The sequence below is a fragment of the Xylocopa sonorina genome, chromosome 9 (genome assembly GCF_050948175.1).
Source record: "Xylocopa sonorina isolate GNS202 chromosome 9, iyXylSono1_principal, whole genome shotgun sequence".
NCBI lineage: Eukaryota > Metazoa > Arthropoda > Insecta > Hymenoptera > Apidae > Xylocopa > Xylocopa sonorina.
In genome coordinates, this window is record NC_135201.1 from 5105516 (window position 1) to 5122496 (window position 16981).

The window sequence follows — 16981 nt, forward strand, 5'->3', positions numbered from 1 at the left end:
GGGGGAATAATCCAGCGGCGGTAGAATGAAATAAACCGGGGGAAATTGTGAGAAAATCGATATATGAAAGCGCTCTTCCCGATTCAGTGAAGGGAAACGCCGGACGAGTGAACTTTACAAATTTCGTGCTGGGAAAGAGCTCTAACGTGACGGATCTTATTAACCTTTAAGTGCATGATTTCTCCAGTAATGATATAGCATTTTCAAATTGCCAATTTACGATTTAAATGTTTATTCGTCATTGGACGGGGGATACGAAATACTTTTAACGTTCTTTGCAATTGAAATTCATGTAAAAACCGAGCAAATACATAGGTTGTAAAACGAGACACAGTGTTTGTATTCGACAGAAAAAGTAGAATAGCTACGATAGAAATCAGTCATTTCACCATTTATTTAACGAGTTTGCGTCACTTGTGAAAAAAAAATGAAAGAGCGGAAATGGAAGTCCTAAATATTTAAACACACCTCGGTATTTAAGTATTTCATATTCACCTTACCGGACAAGAATTTATTATCAACAATGTTGCGTTGTACGTGATGTATCCTCGAGCTTTATATCTTATGTAAAACACGAACACTCGACGAACGTTCGTGTCTGGCAACATGTATGATTATCAGCGAAAATACGGTGTTATGGCTTTCCATTGTATCACCAAGCGTGGAATTTATAATACGTGGTTATACATTTTCAAGGGAGTGCTTGTAAACCTTGAGATGTTAAGAACTTTATTGACACGATCGTAAAGTCCATTGTGCTTAGAGTAATTAGAACATTCCAGAAAGCGGTACTTTGACCTGCAATCGTCAACCAGATAGTTACAGAACGTTGTTGCCTGATTGTTGTCTGTATTAGGATCCTTTTCCCACAATTATGGTTGTAAGTAAGCAACGGTGTAGGTGTAATGCCGTTTTATAGCGCACGCGGATATAACTCCATAGAATGTGTTTCTAGTTTACAATTGATTCTGCATATTTTTATGTCTAAGAAGGTACAATTGAAAATCAAGTGATAAAACTTGTAACCTTCCGTTATATCTTTTTTAGATACAGTTTAATGGAAACTAAATTTTAATTGAATGAGGTAGGCTAAAATGAACAAAACGTTGTAGAAGACAACGTTCGTGCATTGGATTGAAAAAATGTAAACGATTCTGCCAGAATCCACAGCAAACGTTAAAATATGTCAAGGTATGCTAATGGGAAATAAATATTCATTTAACCCTTTCGCCACGGTGGGTATAAGCGCTAGAACACCACCGAACGGGACTCCGTGCCAAAAAGTATACTCTGCACGCGGCAGTATCCGTCGTTTTGAATTTTTTTCTTACTTCTCTAAGAGTACTTTACTTAAGCAATCTTTTCTTTGGAAAAGAAATAGTTTTTATTTCTCTCCAGAAGCGCGAATAAATTTTATCAGTAGGTTAATATAACCTACGATTAACTTATTAATTTCTTTGCTTGCCCTTAGTAATTAATGTTAATTAAAAGTACGTTTGATAATGTATGCACGCATAGACACGTAAATACAGGCTGAAAGTATAATTGATATACACGTTATTATCTGGAGGGAAACGGAAGGGAAAGAATAAATATACTCGTAAGAGAAATGGGATCGTTTTTACTTTTACAAAAATTACAAAAATACATGGCTCCGATTTCTAAACTGTTCGATTAGAGAGAGTCCGTGCATCAAGTTATTCGTAACTTGAATTTCGGAGAAACATTTTGTGAAATGTAGAAAATTACCGAGCCGTCGGATGATGTCGGCATAAACCAATTGAGAACTCTTATTCGCGCAGACGATCTGTATTCGGGACGCAGCTGCAGACGTTTGCGCTACCAAGACCGCGCAGATTGTGGTCACGTGATCATCCGGCGTGGTGGGAGACGAAACGGTCCAATTAGAGCGCGGCTACTATCCTTGCCGTAGGGTGCGTGGACAAAGAGACAAAGCGACTTCGTTCGCGTCGACGGTCGCTGGTTGTAGAAAGTCGTTGGATGTTGATGGGTGCGGTTGTGCCGCTAGGCGGAGGAAAGTGCGTCGGTTTCGCGAGAAAGTTTTTCCGCGGTTGTAAGGTGTACGGGGAGCGAAACAGTGTCGGAAGGGAAGAAGGTTACCGTCGTCGCGATCGTTCGAATTTTACAGCAATTAATCGCCGTCTTGTCGATTCTCACGGGCATCCCACGGATCGGAGAAACGATTTGGAACGCGTTCACACGATCAGAAAATTGTCAGTTACGATCGCGAGGTCTCTGACTAAACGAGGGATCAGTCTCGCCGCTTTAGCGAGATCATCCTAACGGATTTCCGAAAGACGAACCAGAGGCGAAACAGAGCCGACTACCGCGGACGCTTTTCACGCCGGAAGCGAGTCGCAGTGAGGATCCTTGTAAATATTCGCGAGAGAATTACCGAGACACGCTTAACATTTCGTTTCGCGCTGGAGCGTCGACGAACAAATATTAAACGCGACCGTGCGACGTGGCGGCGACGCCATTTTGTGAAGACTCTTGTGCGCGTCCCGCGAACAGCAACGGCTACTCTCGTGCCGTGACCGCCCGAATCACGGAAGGAACAGTGTTTTCTTGCGAACGCGTCGTCGTCTCTCGGCTGAATCGGGAAAAGGAGCAAAAAAGAAGGTGGAGGAGGACGACGTGTGGTGTAGCATCGACGAAATTTTATCATAGGCCATTCGTCCTGGGTCGCATCGCATAGCAACCATGAGACTGGAAATTGTGTCAGCGGCGGACTTTTTGGTGCATTTACTGCGCCTCCAAACGGGGCAGCTGTCCGAACGGCAGCTGGAAATGTTCAAGTCCTCCTTAACGGAGGTACTGCGTCATCGTTACAGGGATCATTGGTTCCCGGATCGTCCGAATCGGGGATCCGGTTACCGTTGTATACGTATCAACGGTAAAATGGATCCGGTGATCGCGCAGGCAGGCGCCAACGTCGGTTTACTGCCCACGGTGTTGCACAGCCTGTTCCCAAGCGAGCTCACCATGTGGATCGACCCGTCGGAAGTTTCCTACAGAATCGGAGAGAATGGATCCATCTGCGTGCTGTACGAGCGAACAGAGCCTGACCCAGAGGAGTCTCAACATCAGCATCAACACCAGCACCAACACCAACACCAACACCAGCATCAACATCAGCATCAGCATCATCAACAACAGCAACAGCAGCAGCAGTTCGAGAGCTGTAAGGACTCGTTGCTGCTGGAGCATTCGCAGTTCAGCGAGCAAATCGCTGCGTTCGTTTCCAGTTGAAGCGTTTTACGACGATTAAGCGTAGCGGCGACGCTAGCGTCCCGCCTCATTTCCACTAGACGTGCATCACGCTCTCGGACTGATCAAAGCATATGCGTCTCGTGATATGTGATCGCGCTTCTCTGGTCGGGTGGAAGATTTCGACTCGTACACACGAACGCGCAAAATCCTACTCTCCAGTTTCTCATGTAAATTCTAGTGCGACCAGGCTCTTTCGTGCGTCTCGTTGACAAATATGAAACAGAAAACAGACGGACAGCAAAAGTGCGAGAGGAAAAGAGAAGTGAGCAACCGCTTTATTTTGGCCAAATCCGGTTCACCCATGAAATTCGTCCAATACGTGTCGTCCGACGAGATCTCGATGGATTCCCGATGGGCTCTCTGGATAAGTCGCAACGACATCAACCACGACTGACTCTAGTCCAACCGTATATGTACACATAATATATATCTATATATATATATACGAGTCATCTTGAATATTATCGTCGACCGTACGAAAGAGGGTAGACGCTCGTGACGAGATGTCATCATCGTCGTTCGGATATTCGAGGAGAATGCTGCGCGTTCGCGTAACTACGCGTTCATCCAGATCACCGGTACACTTGCGTCCCGGCGTCTCTCGCGTGAACATCCAGCTGCATTTTTCCCGATGGAAACCACGCCGTCTAGCGAGACCGCGTCAGCAGAAGCGAGAAGAAATATTAAAACGGGCGAGTTGCGCAAGGATCTCTCCCTCAGCCCGACAAATTGATCTCAGCTCTCCTCCCGCGTACTTCCGTTTATCCTAAAAGGAAGCTACGCCCGGAGTGGGGAACAACGAATCAGTCTGAACCACCCTCTCCTCCGTTCCCGAGAGAGGAAACGCGCGGAACCCCCGGTACCTCTCTCCCTTGAGAAGGTTTCAACAGCAGAACCGTGTTTCTCTACCGTCAAAGCAAAATCTTTTTTCTTCCACGAACATTTCTTATGTATCGATGTAATTGATTATTCCGAACCCTCTCGTGTTCCGATGTTCTTGCTCTCGTGCTCTTCCCCCCCACCTCCACCATCAACCCCTCCTAATCGGGCGAAGAACAAACATCGAGGACGAAGATGAAAAGAAAACGAGGACAAACGATTCACTCCCTGGCGAAGGATCGACGAGCAATGTCCGCCGCATTCTCTCTTCTGTCCGCCGCGTTATATACATATGCATACATAGATGGTCGTCACTGCTGTGGTCGTCAAGGATTACATTTTCTCCCTAACCTCGCACTATCAATGCAAATTACCACCGAGCCACATACAGACACCAAACACATAGAGAAAAAAACAAAAAAAAAAAACAAAAAAAATTACAAATAGCAGTCTTGAAAGAGAAAACAACATAATATACATACTACCGTCGCCAAAAATGTCGTCGAACGTAGAGAACGAAAACCATTTACTGTCAACAACAATTGTTCTTCTGTCGGATTTTAGTTTTCTTCTCTGATCCGGAGCTTCTTTCAAGGGGGAACGAGTTAACGAAGAAACGCTGATGACAGATGTTTTACTCAGCATTATCGACGGCGGTTTTAACCCGTCGTAGCAGTGGCCCACTTATCGTTCTTGGATCGTCCATCACCGTTGTTTCATTGGCCGTCGGCTGTCGAGCAGTCTCGATCCCGACCCCAGCATCGTTGGCATCGTTGACACAATATATATGAACACACGTTAAAACACTTCATACGTACAAACCTTTAACAAAACGCGTGAGTTTATATGTACATATATATAGGTATTATGTATGTAGAGAGCGCATGTACGCGCGAGCGGACGAGACGCGAAGCTTGCGCGTATATGTTGCGTATAAATTGTATATTATCTGTTTCCGCGAGTATAGAGTGAGAGTGAGCGATGAGAGAGTGCCATGAGAGAGAGCGAGAGAGAGAGAGGGAGAGGGAGAATGTGCGCGCGAGTTTGCTGGATGAGCGAAGGGTAGAAAGGAAGAGGGACGTGTGTGCGTTGTGCGCGTGAAAGCAGGCGACAAACATGAAGTAAACAACTGTGATTCTCTTCGCAAAAAGAGAGAGCGTGTTTCGTGCATATATAACCGTATAATTATCTTTTCTGGTGTTTCGTACGTGGCAGAGTGATCGAGACGTGTGGTGAATGTATGCTGGTGCGTGTTGAGAAACGTGTAGAGGTGAACGTCGTGGCTATCTTTCGATCCATCAATTTGCATTTCGACAATAATGGTAATGACTCATTGCTTCTATTTCTTTCATATCTTTTCATGCAAGTCACATATTTTACTGTTCATTTTCGGCTTCATAATTCACTTTAATACAATCCACCATTGACTCTTAAATGCATGATTTTCTAAAAATTATCAAATACTTTGAAATTTCTAGATTATGTTCCAAAATGTATCGAGTAAAATAATTTAAAAATTATTTCACTTTTCTGAACTATGTGTGCAACGCATGAAGAAATTATAAAGTATATATTATATTTATCTACGCATAGGTCAACCTAAACACTTTAATGTGCTTGTCATATTGGCAATAATTTGTTGCTGAAAGCAGCACCATGCATTTAAGGGCTAATTTACTTGGACGGTTTTTGCATCGGTGATAGATTAAGAAAAAATTTGTTTCAAATAGCTCGGTCGTTGCAATAATTGAATGCAATTAATCAGATATATAATGCAATAGAAATTGAAGAATATATACATATAATAGATTCAGTTTAACTTGGTAATTACGTTGTTTCAAGATGAAATTCAATTCTATACATACGTGGTATATGTATATGTAGGTATACAATCGTTTCGTCGTAGGTTCTCCGATGGCGCGTCCGGTTCGCGCAGAATTTCGTGAAACGCGTCGAGTGAAATGTGAAAATGAGCAACATCCCCCCGATAACGTAACCTTCTAATCGCGTACAAATGTGCGAGAACATCGATTCCGTCTAACCAAGACGAACGCGTGTGGCAACCGTCCAATGGGAAGTGACTCTATCTAGTGACGTCATTTTTCATTGGCCAGCCGTTGCCATGCGATTCCAAGGCGGAACGAGCGCTCGCATTTCTCTCGTACGTAAAGAAAATTATTCGTTTTCCGTGAATATTGAATTTGTGGTGTGCAAGAATTTGAGAGTGTGCCGTTCAGTTTGGTAGGCGATACGTGAGATCGCGAGGAAGTGTTGTGTGATTAAGGAATATTAAAACAGACGAGAGAGAAGAGACGTGTGTTTGTGAAGAGTAGAGCGAAATGGGGAGAAGAAAAAGAGAAAGAACTTGTCGCGTTCGGTGTTGAATCGGATGATTCAGTACGTAGCAATTATATAGAAACCGTGTCTGTGATTATATTAAAAATAGAGAGACAATATGAGCAATCTCTGTGTGTACGAACGACCTAATTAGAAGCGCGTGGATGCGCGCGCGTCTGTACAGGCGTGCGAGCACACGCGCTTGTATTGTACCGATATGTAAAAGTATATATGTATAAATATGTTTATATCGAAAAGTATGCGTGGCAATTTTAAACGGATTTTTAGATTAATCGTTTTAGCGATCAACCTTAACCGCGGATTGTGCATTACGTATGTATATGAATACCTTTTACGCTTGTCAATTCGATTTTACTTTTTTTTTTTCTTTTTTCTTTCGGTTAGGTTGCATGTTCTTCGTCAGTCGCACGAACAAAAGACAGCATTTTTACGTTGACGGAGGTTTGATCGTTTCGATCGTTATTATCGTACTTTCAGCTTGGTTCATTTTTCTTGGAACGAATACGTTTCGATGATTCGCTTTGGTTAGGTACGTGTCCCGTTAATGGTTCGATTAAAATTGCTAAACATGCTCCGTTTGCGAAATTGCGACCGGGCGCGCAAAATCACGAACAAAGGAACATCCAAATTCGCTCTTTCATTTCGAAGAACAGAAATGCAAACCGATTCTCTCTGTACGACCGGGAAAACGAAAAAATCGATGTCGAAAGCATATGTTAGACGATGCTAGCTAGGTGAAAGTGTGAGAGTCGAACGGCGAAGTAGAATATCTCGCACACCGTTACAGTATATCGTTGATACAGTTCTAGATGATAATAGCTTAGAGAGAGACGTTCCTTTTTTTTTTCTTCTTTTTAAATATCCTCCTGCGTTTTGTTCACCTTTTGGTTGATGCCATCGGGAAACGAAATTCTGACGATTACATTCGAACGCACTCATTCGATAATATGCCATTAGGTTCGCGTACGTGGAACGTACATATATATCTAGAGACATTACACGCAACAAAACGGTACACATACACGAGATCTGTAAGACAACTACACGAGTAACGAGAGAACAAGCGGAAAAACTCGGCGAAACAAATTGCGAGAATGAGAGCGAGAGAGGTGCAAAAAAGAAAACCACTATTTCTTGCGTGAATTGTAATTAACTATATATACATATATATATGCGCATATATTATATATACATGTATATACATATACATATATATGTATGTGTATATATGTCTTGTAACTATACATAGAGTCCTTCAGGAAGAATTTGTACAAACCCGCTGGGACAAGGCACCAGCAAGTCTGTGATTTTAGCTTGGTTAATTCAGTATTTTTTTAAATAAAACGAGACAAAATCAAGATAAACGATAAAAAAAAAATAATGCAAGATTCGAACTGCGAGAGAACTCGTGCATGAGACGTGAGCGGGAGAAAGTAGTTCTGTATGCGAAAAAAAACTATGAAGAACTGTCGTTCACTGCGTGCGCATGCTGGGACGCGGATTATTGGGTGGTGTTTGCGAAGGGCGCGTGCAAGGGAAAGAGGAGGGAAACGCGGTGGAAAAAGAAAATGAGAGAAAAGTGCAAACGGCGAGATATTTATCGCGTGTACATTTAATGCGATATACATTGTACAAAAAAAAATCATTGCTTGCACGCTGCGTTGCAGACAAACGATTTTAGAGCTTGAAATTTTTCTATGCAGACACGCGGCGCGAGTGTTGTGCAAAACAATTGTGTTCCCAACTCGACTAAAATTGTAAATATGATGCTAATTGTATATGTGATGTATTTCGATCGAACGCTCGTAGAAATGGCACGTGCAAACGGGAGGCGAGAATGTTATCTTGCTTTATGAACAAAATTTAAATATTTATGTATTATACCTGACATCGTAAGGATTATAAATGCCTTGTATTTTCATTTTCTGTACATTGAAGTTTTAAAATCCAAGATCTTAAAACAGATATCCGTTTAACGTTCGAAGCAATCGTACTCGAGTACGTTCTGATCGTTTACAGGCTCGCCTCGCGTTAAACGCGCGTTCTTCTGCGATCGTCTCGAAATCGATTTGTACAAATTATTACGTGCGTCTTCCGTTCGCATTTTTCACATACGTAGTATGTTCCCTCCGCTTTCTCTGCTGGCATAAAATGACGAGCGAGAGAGATAGTGTGCGTGTTATTATGCGCGTGTGTGCGTGACTGTGAAAAAGAGGGGGAAAAAGAAAGACGGTAACCGAAATCAGAAAAGCAAGATGTACATGATGCGCGAAATTATAGTATATATGCCGTGTGTCTTTCTTTTCCGCGAAGTAAACTCTTTTCTTTATTTTGTTGGGACACCAGGAAGGAGAATGCATGGTGGGAAGGGGCACATATTTTAATAGGGAAGAGATACGGATATCGGAGCGATTGGACGAAGCATTCTTTTTTGGTTCGCAAGCATGGGGACGAGAGAAAGACAGCGTGGTAGAAGGAAGGTAGGGAGAGGGTGAGAGAGCATAACGAGGGAATATTAAAAGGGATAAAGAAGTAAACGGGAATGTATGTGTGGGCGGTAAGAGAGCGTGAGACCCGGCAGGGGTGCTCAACTCGGGTAAAGTGGCCCGTGGGTCCCGTTGTGGTAATATAATTGTGATGCCGAATTTATTCTATCGATTAGGGAAGATTCATAGTGATTTTAATACGCAATCGAACCGAAAATTCAGAATCGAACGAAAGGAAATGAAAAAAAGACACCGACCCAAGGTCATCGAGATCCGAATTCGGCGGCCCTGTTGGCCAGTGCACAAGAAATAAACATTCGTTCATACACACACACACACACACACACACACGTACACACAGGACAGACACGAAGACAAAATTACACGAGATTCTATTCGAGGAAATCTGTATAAAAGGAATTCGCTTTGTCGATGTATACAAATACACGTACACGGGTCATAAAAAATGATACGAACTACACACATGGGGAGACGCAAATATGCACGTACATAAATGTACACGAAGCCACACTTTTGACAAGATAACATGGAACAGACACGAGGAACACGTTACGTACACTCTCGAATCTGTAGACTGTAGGTTTACTATTAATTATTATAGATTATAATTATTATATCTATTATTATATCAATGTATAATTATATTTAGTTTTTAGGTTACTATGTCTATCATTTCCCGCTTGTACATATGCCGTGAGCTCGAAAAAATTAAATCTTTATCAAAAGAAATCTATAATTTTTTCGACTGTTTTTGTACAGAGATAATAAAAACAAAGGCCTCGTGCTTATGAAATTTCATGAATACAAAACGCCGCTGTGTCCAGTGTTTTTGATTTTCGTTCGTGATCCCAGATACCATCTCCTCAGCACAAGTCGCGAGAGATTTTTGTACACTTGAAGCGTTTAATTTCTCTTCGTACTTACTTCAATTTTAAATACGCTCGCCAGCCTACGAAATATATCGTCTATTTTTTGCGACGAATTTTTTCCAACGTGGTATCTATTAAAACTTTGTATAGAGAACAATTTTATGATAGATTTAGAGTTTGTTTAAGAAATAAAAACTCGTATCCGATATACAAAGTAAGACGGGTGCAATTGAAGAATCGAATAACTTGCAAAGCATATATGGTGCTTTATATTGCAAACAATGTTTATCATTCAAGTTAGAAGGATAGGATTGTTAAGTTTTATTTGCATCACAAATTGTTAAGTGCATTTCAATTATTAAGTTCATTTTTGAGTTTTCTGTATGTATGGTCGATACCCTTTTAAGTATAAAATATTTTCGCATCAAATTTTTTTTATCAGGTCGATCTCTACCTAATCTAACTTTCATGAAAAAAACTGCTGATGCGTGTTTTGTAACAGGCTCATTACCATATGGCGTTATTGCTTTAATCGTAGTCTTGATTGTATACAACTTTGCGAATTCTGAATACGTAACCTTAGGAAAAATATATTTCTACATTTACAACGTTTATTTATGTACGTGTGTTTTACAATTAATCATATTTTTTTTTTTATTCAAATCTCATATCGGCGTGATAACTTCACTTGAATGTCGCTAGATATATATTTTGTTTTCCAGTAAGATTCTATATCCATTATATATAGTGGCAATAAAATTGTGCAAATTTCAACCGAGTTTTATTCATTTTCGAGAAAAATGAATAAAAGTTTTAAATTGAAGCAGGCAACAGTAATTGCGAAATACTTAGAGAATAATTTATAGAAGTCAAACTGATGAAATCCACTATCCACGAATGCCAAAAAGCTTAATATAAATGCATACAATTTATACTCAGTTTTATAGAAACCAACCAGTTGATTTCCATGGAATTTATCAGTTCGACTTGTGAGTGACTCATTTACCTATCAGACACTTTGTATTTCGGACAAATGTGTTTCAATTTGTCAAATAATGTAGAAACAGCTACTCGTACAAACAGACTGACACACATATTACGCATGAACTATACACATACACTATTTTATTTTAAATAATCATCTCTCTCTCTCTCTCCCTCTCTTTCTCTCTCTCATTTAAAAATGGTTCATTCGAGCACTAATACTCGTAATGTAAAAATTTCCCAATTTTATTCGGCAAATTCACAGTTTACCTTATCAGTATAGTATTTGTGTACTTTCTAAGAACATACGTAAATAAAGAGTAGATATGCATATGGTCAGAGGAAGTAGTATTAACGCGAGCAAAGCTATCTCAGATACACCGTGCATGCGCCCTCGTGAGAATGTATAGACTATAACAGGTTATATATCATTGGCACAATATGTTCCCCTTACCGCAAAAGGTTGCCCGCCCCTCGGTCGGTGTATCGCTGAACAGCGTACTTTCCACAAAACGATAGTTAGTCAGGCGTAATTAATGGGTCCGCGCAAGTTTTTCTCGTTTGCTTTCTAACTATGCGGACCAGTCCCAGTGTTCGCGTGAAATGTAGCCAGTGTCGGCGAGTTTTTGCCGATTCGTTCCAGCGTGCGAACCCGATGCCCGTCCGTTATCGAACGAAATGCATTTCTGCTAGAGGTCATGGTTCCCAACGCGTGTTAACCCATTACGGTCCGCGGGCACATGTGTTCGTGCGTTTGGCCAGATGTCGTTAACCCTTTGAGTGGTAACGACGTAGTCGCATCGGTCGATGTTGCGAATGCGTCGTACAGAACCTACGAGTTGGTATATCATTGCAACTAACGTGTAATTGACGTAATCAGAGGCGCTGTGGACGCGTTTTTACGTCAAGACTATGGTTCGATTGATTAATTTGATTAAGCAGCAAAAGGTGGTTCTGTACGGGCAACTTTTTCCTTTTTCTGCTGGTAAACGTTGCACGCGCGAAGTAACGACGACAGAGTTAAGAAACGTTTACTTAGTCGGAGAGCTAATCGCTGATGCTCGATAATCGAAGCGAACTGGTTCCATCGGAAGGAACACGCGTATTGCCATGACCGATGCCGATCGTATCCAAGGGAGAAAAGGTGTACCACCGTGTGCTACCGCGGGAATTCGATACGCCATTTTTCCACTGAAAGTCGGGTTTTCAAGTTGAAGACCAGTCCCGAGTCACCTGGAAAGTGGTGTTCGTTGTTCGCTGCTCGGGCATACGAGCACGTGTCTAAGCGAGAAGAAAAACGCGTACGTTGCGATATGGCAACTGGTCTTTGCGTTCGCGTTATCGCCGACAAAATGTTTCTTCCGATGTATCGATAAGGGATATCTCGTTCGCCGTACAATTGCAGTAATGTCTCGGAAAACGCAACTGGAGCCAGAGCTATCCCCACCGGTACAATCTACTGGGATCAGTCGGCCATCGAAAGCCGCTAGCATTCAACTACTGCGGATAAGAATCGATGAGTCATCACTTCGACGTGTGAAAAATGATATTTTTACAAGTTTCTCTTATGGAGAAAGAAGACGAAGGTATCCGCTACTTCGACTCGGACAATTCCAAGCCATGTAACTTGTATGACAGCGCGGGCCGCAAGATCGATCTGTCACCGGAACCGGGATTCTCTTTTTTTTTTTCTCTTGCCTCTATCCGAGTTGAAATTAATTCACGACGGAAGGGGTTAAGTCCCATCGACAAGAAGCAAAGGCGCGGTTCAACAACCCGTTCCTGAGCGTTGTTAAGGTTTCTCGGTTCAGGCCATGACGATGTGGGACAAATGCGATCACCTCTCTTTCGCTCTCGCGGAGGAGAAGTCTGCGGCGTGCGAAATGACGGGGAATTATTATGCCGCGGAGGAAGAAGAGCCACAAAAGGCTGTGTGCAGAGAGTGGTCGGAAGGGGACTGGTAACCGGGTGGAGGGCACGAGGGCGGCGGAGGGAGCAAAAAGGGTTAGGGTCGCGGTGGTGGTGCCTGCAAGTGGGAGGAAGAGAAGGCGAACCGATGCTTGTCGTGGAGGTCAGCATCGGTTGTTGCCCTGGCCCCCTGACGTTGCTTGGCCCGCTCGGTTGCTCTACCCCACCATCGTGTCTTAACCTAGAGCAGCCAAACCCGTCGAAACGACGGATTTCAGACCTGTTATCCTAAATACAGGTACAGGTATATACGAGACGTTAATCGAATACTGATAACGTGTATTCGTCATTGCGTGTAAAGGGTACAAGTTAAACATTGTATTTCAACTCCATAAAAAACGAGGAGACGAATCATTTAAATGCGTTTATGTACTTTGCCTAGCTGGAACGTGACGCGAAAAAAGAATAGAGAAAATAGAGTGGCAATCGTATTAAAACGTTTCGCGAAGAAGAAACGGGTTTGTGTACACGAAGAGACACAAAACATCCGCGTGGAAACGCCAATTAATCATTGTCTGAGCTACTTATTTTTAATAGCCGCGAATTAACGTCGCGTATTGTCGTTACGAGGACAATGCGCGCCGTAGTTTCGCGAACGGGAATGTTTGCGAACGATAATAAACGGGTACGAGAGCAGGCGCGCTGTTCTGTCAGTTTCTAGGTCCGTTTCAGACAAACGTGCGCCTTTTGTGTCGCCGAAGTTGAGAAGCGACAGACTCCCCGTGACCGCGTGTCCCATAACGGTGCGCCTCGCGTCGCACAATGTAATGGTATCGCTTTCCAGAAATTCCACGCGAATAATAACGACGGACAGTTGTTTGTACTACTGGGATGAGCATTAGTACGGTCGAGAAAATTAAGGGAGCTCAAAGCCTCGTTCAGAGATTAGTCGAGTTGGTGGAATTGGACCGCTGTGTCCGTTCGAAGCGCAAAGTTCGCGACGCGCGAAACCGTACGATCAGTTTCAAGAATGGAGCGTCACACTAGAAGCGAACTCCCCCAAATTTTTCGCTGCGATTAAATCATTGCGAACCGACGATAATAGATTGAGATACATGTATGGATGATATATTTTACAGTGGATATGTTATTGCGCGGACAATACGAAATCATTTCGCGTTGAAAAAAGCATTCAAGAAAGGCGGTTCTGCTTGTGCAATGCACAATTCGGCGTTACATCACTTAAACTGGAGCCAGTTAATCGAGAAGCTTATTAAAAAGTACGAGTTACGTAATTTACATTACGAGTCGAGGGCAATAATGGGTTTTCTTCAATTATGTAATCTGTTACGTAAATTTTGTTATCATAGTTATCAGTGTTCGCATGTATTTCATTTGGTCTGCCATTAGTTGGTTCATTTATGTGTTAAAAATTGGTCTACTTCAGCTCTATACGTTACGACCTGTAACTAATTTCTTCTGATAGTAGAATGGACGATTACGTTGTTATTACTTTTTAATTTCATTTTTAACCCTGAAGACAGCTTTCCACAAAAATCTTCCAAGGACTTGTTTTACCATTCTGATTATCCTTCATCTTATTTTGCAATAAAATTAGAAGGTCAAGTTTTTTTTAAGGGAGGTGGGGTGAAATCTTTCTAGGAAGCCTTCTCTCATAGTGGAATCATTTTTGCATTGTGCTTTTATATGAAATATATGATGCTTGTCTGGTGTAAAATGGATACATTTAGTATAATACACACGTTCCCAACTTTGAAATATGCAGTATCCCGATATGGCGTTAACGGGATCTTGTATACGTGTGATATTACAGGAACAACGCGTTCCACGTTATACCGCTTTCACACGATCTCCAATTCGCGCCACGTGTGCCAAAATCGGTTTACCACTCGAAAACACGATAACAGAATACATTCGTAGATGATAAGACAAATTGTTGTCCCTCGACGACAAACATAGCTGGCATAGATATTGAGTTCAACGTGCATACAGCAGTGAACGTGTCAAACAACCGGGCCGATATAATGTCTCCCGTTTATTATAAAATATTACAATTTAAGTGTGCTCCCCTTCAATAGACTTCCTACCGTCGCCTAACTGCACGCTGGTCGCCGTCGTTTAAACCAGCCCTGATCTTCTAATAAACCTTTGCATCCGACACATTGCGACCAAGAATACGCATCTTTCTTTATTCTTCGAGCTCTCGTTCCAGCCGATCGGTGGAACCACCACTGCGATAAATTCAGATAATCTCTGTAGCATACGTTCGTCGTTTGTTTTTCAGCGGAGACTGGTTATCTTTGTTAGCTTGGATTACGCAGCGTTAGGAGGCGATTAACGATGTACTGAAACAGTGAGAGATGGTGCACAACGTCTAGGAATAACAGAGAGGGTTTCGTCCAATTTCGACTACGCACGATTACGGGCTATGATGTCAGATTTCTCGGATATATACGTATAATACCAGCCAAAATTAGCAGACTTATCGCAACATGTTTACCCAACATGGTACTGTACAAGTGTAAATAGGCTTTAACACGCGATATATCTCGTATTTATTTATGTATTATCGATATCGTTGCCTCGTTCGAGACTTCTGAACCCCAATAAAGTGCATTGGCTGCGGTGTTTCGGTGGAGAAACCGAGCCTTCTCGATTCGAGTTGACGATTGGGCTGCGAAAGGAAGCAGTCGTTCCTCTCCTCCTTCATCGGATCGCCAACTTCTTCTCGCGTCTTTACCCCGGTGCATTCTCTTTACGTCGTCGTGCATTGTGCCTTGGTCGAGTGTGCTTCGCATTGCGGAGACTATTGTGCACGTCGCGAGAGTCTTCGAGGGTCCACGAAAGGAAAAAGAAATAAAAATGGCGCCTTGCACGTTTCACGTGCCCAACGCGAGACCAGCTTTCGTACTTTCCGCCTTCGTTTTCTTCTTCTTCCTCCTCTTTAGTTTTTTTTTCTGGACACAGAATTGGGTTCTTGTAGTTTCGATTCGGAAATACCAATTAGAGCTAACAATGGGGTTCTAGTGATTCGAGAGGAGCACCTCTGGTATTTAATTTTTTATCTTTTGTGTGGGTTGTTATTAACTATCGGGAGATAAATGGTTTATAAAATGCGTTTATAAAATTTGAGCGTACGGAAAGTATAAAACGTGATAAAGTAGCAAAGTAGATGGTACAATATTTACAGAATAAAATGGGTTTCTGTATAGGTTTAACTCTTAGAGTTAGGTGTATGAAAATTGAATTTCAGTAAAAACTTGCTCCGTACGTGTCACTAATAGTATAGAATTTCCAACTTTTACCGAGCCTTTAATATGGAAGTGTTGAAAGCAATTGTATTTAATATTCAGTAAATCCATCAAAAAGGAATGTAGTTGCCATAAGGATTTATCGTGAAAACCATTTTCCTCTCCGTTTCTCACGTACCTCTCATTTTGTACACGCGTGTGCAGGTCTAATAAATTGCATATTGCGCCATATTTCGTGACGCGGTAAAAATGGATTTTCGGTGCCTCTACATTCGGGAAGCAATTACGGAGTTAGTGATTTACAAACGCGTCTTATATGAATTAAGCAACGTCATGATCTTTTTATCGAATATAATCTAATATACTTTTATTACACGATATTAAAATAACTAAAATTTTGAAACAACTCTGCCTTCAGAGTTCTGTTCATGAATCTAAATGGTTTTCGCTTATAGAAATCCAGTGTATCGTATTCAATTTTTGTAAAAATGGGACGAATATTCAATCAATCCGTGCAAAATTTTCACAGATTATTCTACAATAAAACTTTAAAATAGGATGAAAACGAAAAGCAACAAAATTGCGTTTAAACGTTCATTTTGAAGAAAAACGAGTTAGAAAATTTGTACATCGACAGAGCCCCTAAATCACTGCGATACAAGCTACCCCCGCGCAGCCGCGCGATAGAACGCGCGCTCTATCAATTTTCGAACTCGTTAGAGGATTTCGTCGAACGACACCCCGTATGCGCGTCTATGCGCGTAAACCGTGAACACGTTTCAGACTATGTTTGAAGCCATTTACGTACCCGCTCGCGCCGCGCGTTTTCACGTCTATAGAGAGCGGCGACGTTGCCACAGTCGGACACGGTCTTATCCATTTTCGCGTAAGGTTAACGACCGATGGGTTT

At 42.0% G+C, this 16981-nt stretch overlaps 2 protein-coding genes across 5 annotated transcripts in view; both read left to right on the forward strand.

Moving 5' to 3' along the window:
- Ipk1 (Inositol phosphate kinase 1) overlaps nt 1-16981 on the forward strand; it is a 73114-nt gene that overhangs the window by 35713 nt on the left and 20420 nt on the right. The window lies entirely within an intron of this gene.
- LOC143427440 (protein BTG2) lies at nt 1930-7655 on the forward strand. The gene has a single exon (XM_076901592.1). The coding sequence runs from the start codon at nt 2725-2727 to the stop codon at nt 3271-3273; it is 549 nt and encodes a 182-aa protein (XP_076757707.1). The 5' UTR covers nt 1930-2724; the 3' UTR covers nt 3274-7655.

What these genes read in the sequence shown, in the direction of transcription:
- LOC143427440 (XM_076901592.1), top strand. Translation starts at nt 2,725, where the DNA reads ATGAGACTGGAAATTGTGTCAGCGGCGGACTTTTTGGTGCATTTACTG.